At 35.4% G+C, this 19,815-nt stretch overlaps 1 protein-coding gene and 1 non-coding gene across 2 annotated transcripts; both read left to right on the forward strand.

Moving 5' to 3' along the window:
• Positions 1 to 425: 425 nt before the first annotated feature.
• On the forward strand, positions 426 to 1,643 carry LOC113751974. Its single transcript, XM_027296117.1, has one exon. The coding sequence runs from the start codon at positions 426 to 428 to the stop codon at positions 1,641 to 1,643; it is 1,218 nt and encodes a 405-aa protein (XP_027151918.1).
• A 17,838-nt stretch (positions 1,644 to 19,481) lies between these two features.
• Positions 19,482 to 19,588, forward strand: LOC113754554. Its single transcript, XR_003465237.1, has one exon. It is a non-coding gene; the product is annotated as a small nucleolar RNA R71 (small nucleolar RNA).
• The last annotated feature ends 227 nt before the right edge of the window (positions 19,589 to 19,815 follow it).

The raw sequence follows: 19,815 nt of genomic DNA on the forward strand, positions 1-19,815 counted from the left end.
AAATTTAGGCTTAATTAGCTTATCCTTTGATTTTTGGCATGTTTATTCTAGAAAATTTGATTAAAGTTGAATTAATGACCTTTTTAAGTCTAAACTCATGGTTAAGGTGCTTTTTAGCATTTCATTATGCTTATTTAGGTCATTAAGTTGGGAGTAAGTTGTGTGATTGTTTAATTGCTTTCTCTACTTATTTGGACATTTTATGCTTAAGTGTTTTATTTGAAAAAAAAATGAAAGAAGCATTTGTTGTTGATAATCAATTGTAAAGTCTTGCTTGTGAAGTTAATTGCTAATTATTATGTGAGTAAGTTGATAAGATTGGCTATTTAAAGATAAAGAGGTAAAAGTGAATGAGTTTTCATTATCTTTACTTAGAAATGTACCAATTCAATGAAGTTAACATTTAATAATTTTAATTAGGTACAATGGCTCGCACTAAGAAAGGTGCAGTGAAATCACCTCCTAATAGGAGAGGAGAAGCTTCGACGTCTAGACCACCGCGCTTGAAAAGAAAAGCGAGTAGACGCCTTACGCTTCAAGACGAGCCATTATCCGAGGAGGAGAATCAACAACAAGAACAACAAGAGGAACAAGAGGTCCAAGGGGAACAAGAGGAGGAAGTCCCATATGATAAGTCGCGCTTTACCTCCTCCGAAAATGAAGCTTGGTACAATGCTAGGAGGGGAGCTAAGGTATTGGTGGAGAAAGATGTCACTCCGGATGTTGAGGAGGTCTACCATCTCAAGGCTTCCTTTGCCAAATTGGGATGGGAAAACTTCTTTAACATCCCAAATTTCTATTATGAGGAGCTTGTCCGAGAATTCTATGCGAATGTGGAGGACAAGAAGGTTTTTCACCACGACACGGAAGTGATTACCAGTACAGTGCGAGGGAGAAAAATTCGAGTCCATAGAGCTGATTTGGAAAGCTATCTTCATGTTTCGGATGTGGGGCGCAAGGTAGATTTGAAGAAAGCTTTCAAACCCAATGACTTGGACTCTTGGAACATGCTTGAGGCACTTGTACGCTTGGGGGTTGAGTACAGAGCCACTCGGACGACTGGGCGATATTCCGTATTGACTTCGTCATTCCCGGAGTCGCAACGTCTTCTCATTTACCTCTTTTCCTCCAACATCATCCCGAGGGCGAGTGGAACCAATGAGGCGCGCACAAGTGACATCTACTTCTTGGATAAAATGGAGCATGGTCTAGGTAACATCGAGGGCATTCCATTGGGAAGCATTATCACCAACCACATGTGGACTGTGGTTCGTAGTAACGACATCAAACATGCTTTCCCATATCCTCGGTTTTTGACCTTGAAGTTCCAAAGGGCTGGAGTGGATTTCTCTAACGCTATCCCTACAGGTTTCAAGAAGAAGGACATCTTTACACTAGATTTTTGCAGGTTCATTCTGAAGAGTAAAGATTTAGGTGGTCCTTCAACTCAAGGGGGCACTCATGGAGACATTAGGCAGGAGGAGGAAGCAGAAATTGCACGAATTGAAGAAGGTCAAGAGGTTGAGACAACCACCCCACCGGTCTCAACTGAGCCGTCTTCCTCACGTCCTCCAACCTCACCTCAAGACACTCGATCGTTTCTGAAAAAAAATAATGGACAAGCTGCTTTGCGTCGAGGCTGAGGTGAAGAAGAGCCGCCAAGAGAACAAACGGAACTCCGAGCGTCTTCGTCGCATCGAGACCAAGTTGGGTATTGAAGCTCCTCCGACTCCACCATCTTCACCTGACCAGGCAACTACTTGAGGGAGTCATCGTCACCTCGTGACATTGCCACTAGTTTTTCATTTATTTTCTGTAGTACTTGTGATGTTTACTTTCTTGTGATTTTCTTTATTTCTTTTGTGTGAACTAATCCCAGTGATCTTCATCTCTGTTGTGGTGTTAGTGATTCAGACGACTTAAGGTTGGAAATTCATCACTTGGACATGGAGTCGGATTGCGCAAGTTCAATTGAGCAGTATTTTCTTTTACTCTTTATTTATTTTTCTTTTCTCACATTGAGGACAATGTGAAGTTTAAGTGTGGGGGAGGAAAATATTGAACTTGCATTTACTTGCTAGGTGATGATATTTTGTGGATTTAAATGCTTAGAAATGTTGGAATTGTGTTTGAATTATTTGCCATGTGGATAATTTGATTGAAATTGGGTTTGTTGGCAGGGAGTTTTCTTCCATTTATATGGGGAAACTCCGTCAAAATTTTTCTAACATCTTGTCCAATATTTCACTATGGCCCAAAAGTTCTTCAATTTTTTCATTTTTATTTCAAAAAGGGCCAAAGTATTCCAACCTTAAGTGTTTAATTCTTCCAATTGTTGAAACTTTATATGTATTTTGGAAAGTTTAGTCCTCATTTAACTTGAAAATGATTATTATGCAATTAGGATTTTTACATTTTAGAAAGTATATTTGGTAAAGTGAGGAAAATTATGCCTATAATTTTACATGTTTAATGAAATTTCTTCTCTTTACTTAATTTTATAAGTAAGTGATTGATATAGTTGATAAAAGGTTATACTCCTCCTTTGATTGTTCTTATATATTTTCTAAGAGGGAATATCTATTTATTGTCCTTTATTTAAAAAAAAAAAAAAAAGAAAAAAAGAAAAGAAAAGAAAGTAAATAAAAATTGTTCTACTCCAATGATTCTCGTACCCAGTAACCGGGGGTTGGCATCTACAAATGTCGACATTCGCGTAAAAAGGTATTTGAATTAAGAGTATGCATAGCAACTTGAATAAGTGAAATGTTGAGTAACCGGGGATCTTCACCTAAAAGTGTCGATTTTCGCGTAAAAAGGCATTTTCACTATTTAAGTAAAATTAGTATGAATAAATCCCTCTTAATTGTAAAATTTTGAGAAAAAGATGATTATAGGAGGAGGAAGGCTATAAATCGACTATGTGGGTTGCTTATTTGTGAAATTAGGTTGGGGTAAGAGATTAAGTTTAACTTGTTGAATTAAGGTATAATTATCTTTCCTTTACTTGATATTATGAGTATTTAATGTAATTTGAACAATTGTATAATGATTATTTTCCAGGTCATGAGGAATTAAAATTGACAAAAGTGCATATATTGTTTCACCTCTTGAATCATTGCATTTGATTATGTGTGAATTGCTTGAGGACAAGCAATGATTTAAGTGTGGGGGAGTTTGATAAGTGACTAATTTACGTAATAATTGTATGACATTTTATATTATTTTTAGTCACTTTGGTTATATTATTGGAAGAATATGAATCATTTTGGCTATAATTGGTGAATAAATGTTTTTAAGTGATTAAATGAGGTTCTTATCACTTTTTTACTTGGATTTTGTGTATTTTGACAGTTTTGACACATTTTCGTATTTCGGCTATAACTTGAGTTACAATGATCGGATTGGGATGATTCTTGAACCCATTTGAAGATAAGAGATAGATCTACAACTTTGGTGAAGACATCTAAATCCAGTTTGAAGGTTTTCCAGGTCAAAATTCCGAATTACAATAGCAAATTTCTACTGGTCGAAGCTGGAACAGGGCAATGAGCAGGTAAGGGTATTTCAGTCATTTCGCAGCCTACACAGATCCAAATGAGGTGATTCTTGATGCATTGGAAAGCTGACTCAAAGGGCTACAAGTTTCATGTTTTGGTCAAGAGCTAAATCAGCTTTTATCATCAAGAAAAATGCAGTTGAAATTGAGTCAAAATCGGAGCAGAGCTGGAAATTGAACCAGAAGTGACCAAATGGTCACTGTATCAATCCGGCCGGAATTTGGCCGGATTTAAGGCCGGATTTATGGCCGGATTTCGGTCAGAAAAGGCTGCTCTGTACGCGTAAAACTCAATTTCACTCCCACCAACTCACATGTGATGCTATACATGTGAGAAACATTCCCAGCTGTAAAAGGGAGATGTAATCCTCATTTCTTGACCACCTTTCATCATTAAAGAGCCAAATTCATTGCAAGAAAGAAAGGAAGGAGATGGGGAATCCATAGCAGAAAATAGAGAGTGAGCTACGGGAGAAAGCTTGAAGCTACAGAAATGTAGCTCTTTCATCTCCCTAGTGTTAGTTTAGCTTAGTATAGAGTAGTGTAGCTTTTCCATTCTTGTTTATTATCTAGATTAGGATGAAGATGGAGGATGAAGAAGGCAAGGAAGAAAGCTCATGTGACAAGGGTTGTATTCCTTCCAAACTCTTTATCTTTTGTATTTGATTCCAAGTTTAGTTAATATACAAGTTCTGGATTTTGTTTTCATTATGTGTTTCTAAAGTTTATACCTTGGGTTTGGTTGAACTTTCTATGATTGTTAGTGTTAATTGTTTGGTTATTTGATTGCTACGATTTGAGCAAGTTATTTAGCACTTTGGCTCTTTAAATCATGATTAATCTGGTACCATTAATTGTGATTATCTAAGGTGTTGTTTCTGCAATGGAAATTGAGATTTAACACTAGTTCAAGAAGTGCTAAACATAGGGAGTACACTCACGAAAGTAGAGGTGCATCTATGTGGTTTTTAGTGATTCATTTCATGTAATTTCATTGAAGAAATGAACTTGTAGCTAATTTCATAACCATGAAAATAGGTATGGATTAGTTATGAGTATAATTGATTCACTACGAAAGTAGGATTCAAATGCATAAGGAAATTACACCATAACTAGCCTAGATGTAGTAATTAATGATCCAAATATAGCACTTGCATGAGTAGTTAGGGATACCACAACCTAAGGAGCTTTTATTTGTCATTTTGTATAATTTCAATAGGTTAAATTTGTTATAATTCATTGATAGTCTAAATAATAGAGAAGCTTTAGTAATACCGGTAATTGTTCACTCTTCCCTGTGGGATCGACCCGATATATACCCTAAACTACTAGTTGACCTGTATACTTGCAGTGAACGGGTGTAATTCGGTTTTTTAACTTGTACGTATGCAAAATACCCGTCAAGTTTTTGGCGCCGTTGCCGGGGAAGATTTGGCAATATCGGTGTGAAGAGCAACTTTATTAGTTTAGACATTTTATTAGTTATAGTGTGAATGTTATTTTCTGTTATTTTAGTGTTTTTATGTGTATGTGTTTTATAACTTATTCTTCTTACTAATCTTGCTCTTAAGTTGTTTAAAAGCAATTTTAGGTAATGAGGAGGGGAGGTCAATTTGGAGGACAATGCTTGAGAAGTGGAAGATTGGCAATGGATGGTTATCAAGTGCAAAGCTCCTTCAATAGAGGTAACCAAGAATTTACTGAATGTATGTCTTTTGAAGATGGTTTAAGGTGCTTAAAGGCAAAATTTGATGTAATTAAGTTACAAGTTCAAATGGACACCATGATGCATGAAATTGAGCAAGGGAGGAATGCTAATGCTTTTAATTCTTATCATGTGATTTGTGACTTGTGTGGAGGTTATCATGCTACTAATACATGTATGCAAGCACAAAATGTGGATTATTATTATGAATTAGAGCATTACAATCCTTGTTTTGATCAATATAGTGCTAATTGGAGCAATTCTCCTACTTATGGTTGGGATAATCAATGTACTTATAGTGAGTCTCCTTATTTTTATGATTACCAATCTGAAAGTGTCCAATATGAATCAAAACCATCTTGGGAGTTGGCAATAGAGAAGTTAGCTAATGCACCTCTGCCTTGGGAATTAGAGAATGAACCATTAGCTAATGATTCTAATGCATTTTCGGAGCTAGCTGTAGAAAATTTTTCTAATCAATTTGATTTAGCCATAGAAAAGCTAGCAAATGCAACCTCCGACCGTTTTGATAGGATTGAGGAAAGGTTAGATGAATTAGCTTCTCACTTTGGTGATATACATGAGCAATTGAATGTATTGTGTGAAGTTATTTCTTCTAATAATTTGCAAAATGATCCTAGCATGAATGGTGGAAATGTTGTATGTGAAAATGGATTGCATTTGGATGAAAATGATGAATCTCAATTATATTTCAATGAGCAAATATCCATTTCACATGATAATACCTTTGAAACTAACTTTGAGCCTCAAGAGGTGAGTTTTAATGACTCATTTTTCACCCTTCTTGAGGAGTGCAGTGAAAGTATAGGTTCTAAAGGTATTCCTGCCCAAGATACTCTCATGACATTTCCTTTGGTAAGTTCTCAAGTGGTGTATATTCAAGGTAATATCTATGAAACACTTGGGATAGGTAAGTCACTTTCATTTCTCACATCATTAGATCATGTGGCTTTGGCTATAAAGTCACCATTTAATGATCCACCAAGGCCTAAAATGGTGGATTATTCGTTAACTAAACCTCCTTGAAAAATGAGGAGAAATAGTCAAGCTATTGACTTTAAAGAAGCGCTTATTGGGAGGCAACCCAATGCTTGTTTAAGTTGGTGTTACTTTGGAGTGATTTTATGTTTAAAGTATGAGTTTGAGTTATTTTGTTATTTTTTCATTTGTAGGTTTTGGAAAAAGATGCAAAAGTGACCAAATGAGGTGAAAAAGGCGAAGTTTGATCAAAGATCTCAATACCTCAAATTCAGTAATTGTGATTTTTGATGCATTAAAGAGGTTTAGAATGCATGTTTAGATCATTTTACATGTGCGTGAACGATTTATTTTGACATAGAAATGATCTAGGGTGTATTTTGAAGAATTGGGGTCAAACTGAAAATTGCAAAAATTCTGCAATAAGTGCAGATTCAATGGATCCAAGCCCTCGGATCAACTTCTGCAATCAGAAAATTTTTTGCAGCAGAATCCGGCCAAGAATCCGGCCGGAAATCCGGCCAGTTTATGGCCGGATATGCAAACAAAACAAAAAAAAAAAAGGGCAATGTAGCAAATCCGGCCAACAATCCGGCCAAATTTAGGCCGGATTAAAGGCCGGATTGAGAGGCAAAATTGAAAAAAAAAAATTTCGTGGCTACTGGCCAGTATCCGGCCTATAATCCGGCCGGAAACTGGCCAGATTCTGGCCGGTTTTGCGCAATAGAAGGGAATCCGCGCACGGATTCCCCAAGTTTCTTCTTCCTCCTTTCTTCAACACTTCACACACTCACACTTAAAACACACACTACTCCTAAAATCCAACTTTTCACCATCCAATCTCCAAACTAAATGCACCAAAACATTTCCCTTTTCCTTGTGAGTTGATTTCATAGCTTAAAATCCTTCAAAAACATGTTTTAATTAGGATTTGGGCTTGAGAAGAACAAGGGTTTCAAATTTTTGAACTCTTCATTTGGGGCCAAATTGGAGTGAAATTTTTTGGGGTTTCTTCACCATTTGCATCATTAATCATCTACCAACAAGTTTGAGGTAACAAATCTTCACCAAATGTTGTCATTTGAATTTTGCCAATTTTCACTTTTTCCTATTTTTGGGCAATTTCGAATTTTTTTCATTTTGTGAAGTTTGATGCTTTTTATGATGTTATTGAGCTTATTGATGATTATTGGTGATGTTTAACTCATGGGTTTGAGATTATTTGGTGAATTTAGCAATTTTAAGCTAATCTTGAGGATTAATTTGATTTGATCATTATTAGCTAAATTTTTGGGGCAATTGGATTGAAGAAAATTGTATGAGAGTAATGGATTGGTCTAGGATATTTACATGCTAAATTTAGGCTTAATTAGCTTATCCTTTGATTTTTGGCATGTTTATTCCAGAAAATTTGATTAAAGTTGAATTAATGACCTTTTTAAGTCTAAACTCATGGTTAAGATGCTTTTTAGCATTTCATTATGCTTATTTAGGTCATTAAGTTGGGAGTAAGTTGTGTGATTGTTTAATTGCTTTCTCTACTTATTTGGACATTTTATGCTTAAGTGTTTTATTTGAAAAAAAAATAAATGAAAGAAGCATTTGTTGTTGATAATCAATTGTAAAGTCTTGCTTGTGAAGTTAATTGCTAATTATTATGTGAGTAAGTTGATAAGATTGGCTATTTAAAGATAAAGAGGTAAAAGTGAATGAGTTTTCATTATCTTTACTTAGCAATGTACCAATTCAATGAAGTTAACATTTAATAATTTTAATTAGGTACAATGGCTCGCACTAAGAAAGGTGCAGTGAAATCACCTCCTAATAGGAGAGGAGAAGCTTCGACGTCTAGACCACCGCGCTTGAAAAGAAAAGCGAGTAGACGCCTTGCGCTTCAAGACGAGCCATTATCCGAGGAGGAGAATCAACAACAAGAACAACAAGAGGAACAAGAGGTCCAAGGGGAACAAGAGGAGGAAGTCCCATATGATAAGTTGCACTTTACCTCCGCCGAAAATGAAGCTTGGTACAATGCTAGGAGGGGAGCTAAGGTATTGGTGGAGAAAGATGTCACTCCGGATGTTGAGGAGGTCTACTCATTTTCAACATTACTAATTTATGACAAGTTTTAGTGTTTTTTCATACCTTTTCAAAATAAAATTTTAAATTTACACACGAAAAAAATGGTTGAGGTTCAAAATTTTTGGATTAAGTTTTTACGTTAACTTTTATATTATTTAGTTCAAATTTTTATATTCTTATTATTCAATTATTAAATAGTATGTAATTTTGTGACATAGAGTATGAATAGACGTTTGTGGAAAAAAAAAAGAGTATGAATGGAAAAAAAATTAGTAATTAGATTTATTGAACATTATAAATAAATATTTAAAACCAATGATGGGTGCAAATGGTGGTGAAAATTGATAACTTAGTTTACAAAAATAAATTTAAATGAATTTACAAAAAATTAAAATAAATGGATTATAAATGAGTAATTGGGTTATCCAATTCATTTTTTGACTTACTCATTTATATCCATCTAATTAAATGTGTATAAATAGATTGACTCGCTTATACCCATTATCCATTTTAATCAACATAAATCTACCTAAGTTATTCATTTTGACACCTCTAGTGTCAATCAACGACACTAATAAAAGAAGAAAAAGAAGGGAAAAAAGCCTTGATGACTCTCTAACTTTTTTTCAAGTTAAGTTTTGCCCTCTAATAATTAGCAATAAAGTTTTGATTTTCAACTAAAAAAAAAGCATATTCGTGATCCTCCTATCAAATTCAGCAATTAAGATAAAAGCATCATTCCATGAAAGCATCATCTGAGTAAAAAAGCACTTACCGAGGAAAAACTGAAAAAGACAGCTTCTTTTCTGACCTTCAGTTTCTAGATACATTAGAGCAACAAAAATCTCCATTACTGTCAAAGTCGGAACTCACAAGGAGAAGAATGAATAGTTCCCGTCTACCCATGCAGATGTGACAAAGAGATCAGGATGATAAAAGGTCAAGAATTGTCGCATCAGAGTGCAAGTGTCAATCAACGACACTAATAAAACAAGAAAAAGAATGCAATCTTCACGCAACCGTGATGGAAACGTACAAAGATATGTCGGGCTCAGTATATTTACTCCAAAATTGTGCATCCCCAAGGATGTACAAGTGGACTCTTTCTTATTCATCAAATTTGCATAAACCATTTTTTTAAGCCTAAGTTCACACTAGGTTGTTCTTCAATGATGAGATAACCTTGAGTGAAGAGAGAGGGTTCATTCGGACCTACTCATTGTCAATTTTGATTCACGTGTTCCAACCCGTTGGCAAAAAAATATCATGCAAAGTGAAAATTATTTTAACTATTTAATATAAATTGGGTAAAATACACGGAACCCCTCTATGGTTTCGCGAAAAGACACGAAACCCCCCTATCGTTTAGAAACATACACATAAACGCCCTAAACTCCATAACTAAAGTGAAAATAGACCTATAACCGGCTAAGTTACCGGCTGCAGGTCGAATACCCAAAATACCCCATTTCTCTCCTGCTGCCCCGCTCTCCCCTATGCGGGCCGCTCGCGACTCTATCCCCGTCGGCAGCTACAATCCCTCCGAGTTTGTCGCTCCCACGGTCTCAGAGTTCACTGACGATGCTCTCTCCCCTAATTGGACTGCTCGCCGGAGCAATTCTGGTAAATTTGCTTCCTCCCTGCCAGCTGGTGGATTTGATATGTAAACAGAATAATTTCCCGGCTAGTAGTTTAACCACCGTCTCCATTGTCAACATGCCCCCTGGCGGTGAACAGGGTCCTTCCATCCTTCCCCCGGGTAAAGAGCAGAGCGGCGAGGATGCCTCCTGCGCCGGCGCCGGCGGCGACGTCGAAGAAGTCAGCAACGCGGGCATTTGGGTTTCCGGATTTGCGGCGGAGGGTGGCCTCCAGGTGTGCCAGAGACTTGGCAGCAAGAACGCCGTCGGTGGAGCCACTAGCATCAATGGAGAGGATTCGGACTTTGTCGCGGCCGCCTGGGAAGTGCTTGGTGCTGTGGGGAGAAGCAGCAGCAGCAGCGACAGCAGTAGCAGGAGGAGTAGTATTAATTTTGGGGAGGTGGGAAACGAACTTGGGATCGTCGTACCCAAAAAGGAACTTGTTTTCGAGGATGGAGAAGAATTCACAAGTGAGTTTGTCCACGTCCATGTTGCACTCCAACTGATGAAGCATTGATGAAGCTGTGGTGGTGGTGGATATTGCAGCTGCCGCCATTATCTCCTTCTTCTTGTTTGTAGATATTCTTGTATTGGAAGGGAGGGGACTGACTTAGGAGTGATTAATGTAGTACTTGGTTCTACGTTTAAGGTAAGACTGAAATCGCCTCAACAAATATTAATGGTTCAACTGGCTTAGCTAGCTCCTAGCTATATCAATGGGGAAGGTCTGCATTTGGTATATCAAGTTCCAGTTTGATTTTTTTCTTCCGAGTCCTGTCAAAGGTTTCCGTGTACACTTAGAGTGCTTTTGATTCAAAGTTCAAGGCAAAGCTTTCAAGCTTACGTTTCATTTCTGGATATACATTGGATTGTCAATTCCTACTAATTTAGCAGGCCACGGGTTAGACGAGAGTATTTGACCTGCTGCCGGTAACTCAGCCGGTTCAAAAGGTAATTTCCACTTTAGTTATGAAAGTTAGGGTGTTTATGTGGAGGTTTTTAAACGATAGGGGGTTTCGTGTCTTTTCGTGAAACCATAGGGGGGTTTCGTGTATTTTATCCATATAAATTATCACCATACCAAACTTGCAGCTCTTCCCGAATCGGCCGACCCAGTCCTGACCCCTCCTCCAAATGTCTTTTTTTTTCTTTTGTTTTTTTTTTGTCATTAGCAGCAACTTCTAATCTACTTCTACATCAACCTATATTATGCGAGAGGAGAAGTCTACAGAAACGTATCAGAGGTGTAGGATGAACCGTCAGATTAGATAAGTTCACTACTGTGCTCTCTGATTTTTTTTGGAAAAACAAGGAAGCTCTTCCCAAATCGTCCTGACCCATACCTTCCCCCTCCTTCAAATGTCTTTTTTTTCCTTTTTTTTTTTTGTCATTAGCAGCAACTTCTAATCTACTTCTACATCAACCTATATTATGCGAGAGGAGAAGTCTAAAGAAACGTATCAGAGGTGCAGGATGAACCGTCAGATTAGACAAGTTCATTACTGTACTCTCTGAATTTTTTTGAAAAAACAAGGAAGCTACACACTTCCTTGTAATGTATTAGGTGGGGTTTGAATCTTTAATTTAGTGCACAAGAGAGCTTAAAAAGGCTTTTCCTAGTTATTAGACCAAGATCCAATGATTCTCCAAATGACTTGATTGCTTTCAATGATAAAAGATAATAGGCTAATATGTCGATATGCAATTTATATGCATTGTTTTAGTTGTTTATGCTTAAACAAAATTAGTAATTAGTGAATATAAATTCACATACTATATATACACCTTTAGCATATGCTTGCAACTTAGTTACATATTTTGGAACGAACTGGTCCCAAAATTCCGTATAACAAGGAACGCATAGGACGGTCTGGTACCAAAATTCTATGGAAGCACTGGACCCTGCCGAAACCAGTCCCAAAATTTCCTCAACTTGTTCTCCATTGTTAGGCCTCTCATTTATGATATCCATGTCCTACGTGGAATTGATGTTATTAGCTAGGGGTGGCAATCGAGTCCGTTTCGGGTTGAGACTCGGGTATAACAGAAAACCCGTTGATCCGAACCTGACTTGCCAACCCGAAACGGGTCAGAATACCTGACACGAATCCGAAAATTTTGGGTTGGCGGGTCGACCCGAAATGACCCGAATTTAATTTTAATTTATTAATTTATCACTGTAATTTCTAATAAAACCAATTTCGTACAAGACTAATTACATAATCAAGTAATAAAAATTTAAATAAATAATCCCAAACCAAATCTAAAATAAATTAAAACTGTATAAAAGTAAAAAATAATATAATGCATTATTTATCCAAATATAATAATTTCAATCTCACACACGTTAAATAAATTCATTTAGGATTAAGTAATTAATGCATTTGGAAAAAAAGAATAACTTAGTTTAGTTAGATAAAATAATTTTTATGTTTATTAAATTATTTTTGATTCTTAAACAGGTTATCGGGTCATATCAGGTCATCCACAGATTGACCCGAATTCGACTCGTTTTCTTTTCAGGTCCATCGGGTTCGACCTAATTCTGACTCGAACCCGCGAAACCTCAACTCAAACCCATTAATTTCGTGCTAGTTTCGTGTCGTGTTTTCAGGTCGTGTCGGAAATTACCACCTCTCTTATTAGCCATCATCCATCAGGATGTTAAAGGATAGAGGAGGATCCCCAAAACTGGAGTCCTGTATGGACTAAATATTTTTTAGGGTGCCTTTCCAAACAAAAAAAATTTATTTACTATTATATAGTCCTGTATGGACTATATAATTTTATTTTAGAGTGTTTTAAAATTTAGACTTTTTTGGGACATTTTAAAAATTATTTACTATTCCTCCCTCTCCTCCTTCTCTTTCCCTACGCTGCATCCTTCTCCCTCTTTATCCCCCAACCCCACTCCTACCCAGGTTGGTTAGGCACCATAAGCAAATCTAGTCACAAAAAGGAGGAGGAGCAGGGTTAAGGAGGGGGGAAGGGGAGAAGAGGACGGAGGATGGAGGAGAGAGGTTAAAGGAGAGGGAAAGGAGGAGGAGGAGGAGGGAGGGGATGGTAATGGTGGTGGAAGAAAAGGGTGGTGGTTTTTTTTTCTATTTTTTAATATTTTTATTAGAAGTATTTGAGATTTATTTGAAGTGTTTTTGGGATAGATTTTACTCTAGTGTTATACTTGAAAAACTAGGGGGCTGTTTGGTTAAAGGGTTTGGGAATCACAGAATGGAATAAACCCCTTATTTGTTGCTTGGGTTAAGCCTATTGGAATGCAATTTTTGGAATCATTTCTAAAAAATAGGACTTATCTCATTCCCGAACAAATTAGGAGATTTTGGACAAAACCCTCAACTTATTCCCTCGGACAACATTTATGACGGACCTACCCCTCACATACAAAACTCCTCTACCCTCTCTTTCTCGCCGTCACACGCCGTCTTTCTGTTCTTCTTCTTCATCAGTTTTTCTATCTCTTCTTCTTCATCATATAGTCTTCATCTATAATCCAAAATCTCTTGAAAAAAAAAAGATCTAAAGTAGATCTAAATAGATTAATAGTGGGCAAATTATTCAACAAGATCTCCACGAGAAAGATCTCTAAGAAAAATTGAAGAAAACCCTCCACCCAAATTTCTCCTATAATTAATACTAAGGTAGAATTTGCGATTTGAAAAAATGGCGGAGATGTTAACTAGAAAACAACCAATTCAGTCTCCAGGACGGGATGACATGGTTGATCTCCCAAGGTGGGTCCAATCAGTTGTCAGGGAGGAATGGACAGCCGAAGTTTTTGATGTTGAGTTGATGAGGTTCCAAAATATTGAAGAAGAAATGGTGCAGATGCTGCAAATAGCCATGGCATGTGTTGCCAAGGTGCCAGACATGCGACCAAACATGGATGAAGTAGTTAGGATGATTGAAGAGGTCCGGCAATCTGACTCGAAGAATCGACCATCTTCAGAAGAGAACAAATCCAAGGACTCAACTATGCAGACCCCTTGACTCCTTGGAGGCTCTCCTTGTTTATGTTTTTTGCGGTTTTCCATTTGTATTTTGAAAGGGTACTCTATTCTTATAATGGAGGAAAGTCATAAACAGCTGGTATTTTATTGGAAAACGGGTTTATTTTTATTTTATCCGATAAATAAATTTGTTTATGAGAAAATGGGTACTCTATTCTTATAATGGAGAAAAGCCATAAAGAACTGATCTTTTATGGGAAAGTGATACTTTACAAAAAGTGACCGCGATTTGGTTTATGAAATTACCCCAAACCAAAATTTAGAATGAATTTGTTTGTTTTGAAACCTCAAGGGAGTGTCAGTGCAAGTGTCAAAAACCTCAAGGGAGGTTTCTACAATTATCTCTTTGTTTTATAAGAATTGTTATATCAGGTTAATTTGAAATTTAATTGCATTTAATTCTGAAACACTCATCAAACCAAACATCAGGAATTGGAATGATGCTAATTTTAATGTGTGAACCAAACTAGATATTGGAATGAAAAGTTTAATTACAAACCAGAGTCTATGATTCCATTTCTATTTCCGATTCCAATCTGTGAAACAAGCACTCCTAGTTTTTAGAAAATCTCCAAATCTAAACAAATCTAAGATTTCAATATGGTATAATTAGTTTTTAGAAAATCTTCAAATCTAAACAGACCTATGATTTCTATATGGAATAGAGTTTCTCAATGAACATCTTTTCATAGGTGTCATAGAGTTTATTGTATAATTAACCTTTTTTACCTAAAAATAATCGCATTTTATTGATTTTCAATAAAGAAATCTGTACAAGCAGCTCATAATACATTAGAACTGCTAGTTCTCACCATCTATACTTGTTTTTGCAGCTCTTTAGTAATTTGACATTGTGCAGGATTTAGCGGCTTCTTTTGTCCTCCGTTACTGCGTAAGAGTAGCATGCTGCTGCTAACTAGGGATTGCTCTTGCATTATCAATAATAGCTCGTAGTTTTACGTCAAAGAAGAAGTCATTGCCTAAAGTATCCAAATTGATATAGAACCGACAGCAGGAATAAGTTTCCGGACTGAGTACCATCATCTTCTCATATTTTGTTCTTGGAGGCCTAAACCTAATCAATTTTTTTGCATCGCCATAAATCAATTAATATTTCTTCCATATAAGATCAAGAAGCTATTAGGGTCTCAAGGTTTACGTATAGGTAGACAAATTTTGTCTGCTTTACATATAAGATCTTGGATCCTCGTATTTTTCAAATAATTTTTGGATGCAAACTCTTTTTTTTTTAATCAATAATCATTATACTTTTGAAGGCATGATGACTGTTAACATGGTTGGGTTGAATGTAAAAAAAAATAAAATGGTTGGGTTGATTGTGTAACTAGGCAAGAATGTAACCCTTATGCATAAGATGTAAGTTGAAAATTAGCGTCTAGGTCTAAATACAGCTTTGGTCAATAATTATTTTTCCTAGAGAAGTGAATATTTTCTCCAGGTCATTAGAAACGAAAAAGGTAAATTACATATAACCTCCCTAAAGTTTTAAATTTTACCATATGATTCCCTAAATTTTTAATATATCCACATCATCCCCTACGATTTTATGCAACCTGAAAATAGATAGAAAGCACTACTGATCACTGCGATTGAATTAAATGCTCTCCAAAAGTACGTGTGATAAAATCATAATATCTACTTAATTTGTCTATAATCTGTATGAATATATACTTTATTCTTGTAGTTTTTGCATTTATTTGCAAAATTACCTAGAGTTTTGTTCAAGGTGATAAGATCGTGGTTCAATTTATTGTTTAAATAAAAACAATACTGATATTTCAATTAATGACATTATGGAGGTTATTTTCTATCAAGTTTCTTATTTACATGGAACTACAGGGAGATGAAGTCGATATTATGAAATGTTAGATAATCATATGGTAATGTGCGAAACTACAAGAGGGTTACGTGTAATTTATCATTAAAAATTTTTTAACTCACTTACAGAGAGAGAAGCTTTGCAACTCCAAGTTTGTATATCTACTTAAACTTTATATGGGGTCTCTTGCATCCTCATCTATTCAATCAATCATGGATACCATCTTTTACCCTATAGCTTTATGTCCACTTGGAACGAGTGAAGGGTCCTGCATGTCATGATATCAATGATTTAACTTTAAACAGTTTATCAAATAAATTTAGTTCAGATCATAAATGAGATTCTCCTTTTCGTTAGATTTTTTCCATCGATCTCTCCATTTGTTCAATATATATCTTAAGTGCTATAAATTTATAAAATCAACACAGGTAATAATATATTTCATCACTTGTGTCAATTATACATAAAACGATGTAGTTTTAACTTGAATTAGCAGTGAAGTGTGAGCGTGTGTAAAAATTTGTCAATTTATAAAATTTTTTTATTTTTATTAACTACATAAAGCTGGCACATTTAGACAAAAAAAAGTGTCACAACAATCAGCCCTTCCAAACTGTTGTGTTTCCATATTGTTTTGGGACCATTCCATGTTTATTATGTCGATACGAAATCAGTCAAATTTCAAGTAGTGCCCTTCCTTCTTGTGAAACATTTTTGTCATCAAAATAGACAAATTAGTTTTTGATTCTATTTATCTAATATGTAGAGATTTGATTAATGGTGAAAAGTTTGGTGCGGCGACAACTTATATTAAATAGTTAAAATAATTTTCACTTTGCTTGATATTTTTGTGCCAACACGTTGGAACCTGTAAATACAGAGTAATGCCCATGGAAGAGGAACCGTTCCTGCTAGTTCATAATCAAGATTTGATAAAAAAAAAAATGTAAGGTTCAAATTTTATTTTGTACTTCAATTTTTTATCATTATATGTGAAACTCATAAAATTTTGTTATATAATTACATATTACTAAAAATAAATAATAACGTATGAAATTAAAGTTACACCATATATATTTTGCACAAAATTACCTCGAACGATTTTTTTTTTATAATCGTTCGGCCCTTGTCCAATGCCCATTCATTTGATAATCGCATTCTTCTTTCTTTTTTTAATATTGACATTGATTGACACTAACATATCAGACACCCCGAATGTGACCATTCTTGTCCTTTCGCAGAATCTTAGAACCGGTCCATACTAAATTATTGTCCTCCTGCCGAATTTTGGGAATTGGGACCAGTCTTTCTTGTGAGTTCCGCCTGTTGTTAAATTACTCAGGCAACTTGTTCTCCATTGTCACGTCTCTCATTTAATTTTTCTTTTATATCTTCTAGAGTAGTAGATATAATTTTTAATTATAATTATTTTAAATGTAATTGTCTTGATATCCAGCCATCATTCGTACGAGGATTTGCGGTTGTTAGCCATCATCCATCACGATGTTGAAGGATGGTGGAGGACATTGAGGAGTAGAGAAAATTGGGTTCCATGGATTAAATATTCCTCAGGGTGCCTTTCAAAAAAACAATATTGCAATATTGTATTTTAAAAGCTTTACTAATACAATATGTATTTTAGAGTGTTTTATAATTTAAACCTTTTTCAGTTACTTTTTAAGATTTAATTGAAATGTTTTTGTCAATGTTTTTAAATTCGAACCAATAAGTGAACCAGTCAAATGTCCAGGTCACGATTCAATTGATCTTTACAATTCAACATCGATTCAAGGACTTTAATATATCCAAAACAAAAAAGAAAAATTCAAAAGCTCACATAAAGTGGAGAGAAGAATATTTAGAATTTTCTGAGAGAGCCCTCGAACGGAGTTAAAGACTGCTGGTGTAGATAATATGAGAGATACTACCCCATGTTTAACTTTTTTGTTAGGGGCCATTTGTAACAAAAAAAAAAAGGAGGTTTAGAATGTCCAGGCAGCTCCCAATTCTTCACACCTATCATCTTCTTCATTTTTAGGTGCGGCCAAAACATCAAGAAGCTTGACCATAGGAAGTCGCCATCATCATCATTGATGAATACCAGATGCATACCACTGTATCTTGAACAAAGTTCACCACAAGGCATCGCCTTTGTCATTTAAACTATTTCTAGAAATGGAAATTAAAAACAATCAATTTAAAAAAAAAGGCGTTGAAGAATGTCTACAAAGAAGAGGCCAATCATCACTATTTAAAGACTTAACGCACATTATCATTTTTTAAATTAACTAAAATCAAACTATTTCTACAAAACCCAACAAATGTTGTTTCTGTTCATCCCACAAAAGAGGAAAAAAAGATCAAAATGAAGCATTAAGAAAAAAACCGTAAGAATATATATATATATATTTTTTATTTATTTATTTATATTAGGACGGGTGCTTTTAGGAGAGGCGGTGTTCATGGGGCAAGGGGTAATTTTAACGGTGGGTGCTTGTAGGAGAGCCTTAGGATGGGCGACTATACACCGCACCAATTCCGCGCCCTGTCCCTCGCCTTATATATATATATATATATATATATATATATGTATTATAATTATAGATATATCATATTTAATATTATTAATTATAATAATTATATTATTAGTTATAGATATCAAATTATGTACATTTAATATAATTAGTATTATCAGTCATACATTTTTTTTAGCCAAAAGTGTAAAAAATTAAAGAATGTTTTTGGATAGGATATTATTTGAAATATTTTCCTTTTGTCATTAATCAAACTCTCTTGTTTTTCCTTTTTTTCTTCTCTCTTAAGCCCGACATTAGAAGAGCCATCATATTGTTTACCACTTCGGAGAATAATTTGTCTTGCAATGCTCCTTTGGATTGACTTGGGTTTGTTTGGTAACTCCCCTTGGTTTCTAGGGTTCACGGTGTTGATAATTTGGCCGAGTTGGACTTCAACATTTTTATACATTGAGGTTAATTGGTCTATTCTTTTCTCTAGTCTTTCAAATCTCTCCAAGGTTGTTTTAGCTAATCTATCCATATTACTAATTGTAGTATTAGCTAATTTTGTAATGGCCATCTCCTATGAGGGTTTGGATTAAATAGGTGCTTGTTTTGATTGAAAATCCGGTGAATTGGTTGGTCATTGTTAATTTCCTTGGTCTCTCCACTCGAAATTTGGATGATTTCTCCATCCATAATTGTAAGTGTTGGAATAAGGATTGTTTTGATTCGATCAGTTGATACACTTCATATATTGTACCTGTGCAATAGTAACACAATTAGTACTTTCATGATTTTTTTCCAAAAAGAGTACAACATGCTACATTACCATTAGACATTGGATCAACCTCACCTTATCTATTTAGCACTTTCATCACATTGTCCATTTTTGTACTTAACATGTTTAAAACGTTCAATTCATTCATTCCTACATGTCTTTTAGTGTTACCTCTATCGTTAGTTCATTGGTAGTTATTGGCCGCCATTTCTTCAATTAATTGTTGAGACTCATTGGCCGACTTTCCCATAAGTGCTCCACCGTAGCAGCATCAATATGAGTTTTCATAGGGTATATTAAACCATTATAGAAAATTTGTACAATTAGCCACTCGAGAAGTCCATGATGTGAACATTTCCATTACAACTCTTTGTACCCCTCCCAAGGCTCATATGATGATTCACCATCCTACTGACCAAAACTTGATATTTCCATGCGTAGTTTAGCAGTTTTTCTAAGTGAAAAGTATTTATTCAAGAAAGCCTTCGATAAATCGGCTCAAGTAGTGAAAGTGTTTGGTGCATGTGAATTAAGCCACACCTTAGCCTTATTTCTTAAAGAGAAAAGAAACAATCGAAACTTTATAGCATCTTCACTAACTCCATTAAATTTGATTGTGTCACAAATCTCCATAAAATTAGCTAAATGACCATTTAGATCCTTCATTGTAG

This window comes from Coffea eugenioides, chromosome 11 (genome assembly GCF_003713205.1).
Source record: "Coffea eugenioides isolate CCC68of chromosome 11, Ceug_1.0, whole genome shotgun sequence".
Classification (NCBI taxonomy): Eukaryota; Viridiplantae; Streptophyta; class Magnoliopsida; order Gentianales; family Rubiaceae; genus Coffea; species Coffea eugenioides.

Coding starts and splice junctions, on each gene's coding strand:
- LOC113751974 (XM_027296117.1), top strand. CDS start 426: ATGGCTCGCACTAAGAAAGGTGCAGTGAAATCACCTCCTAATAGGAGA.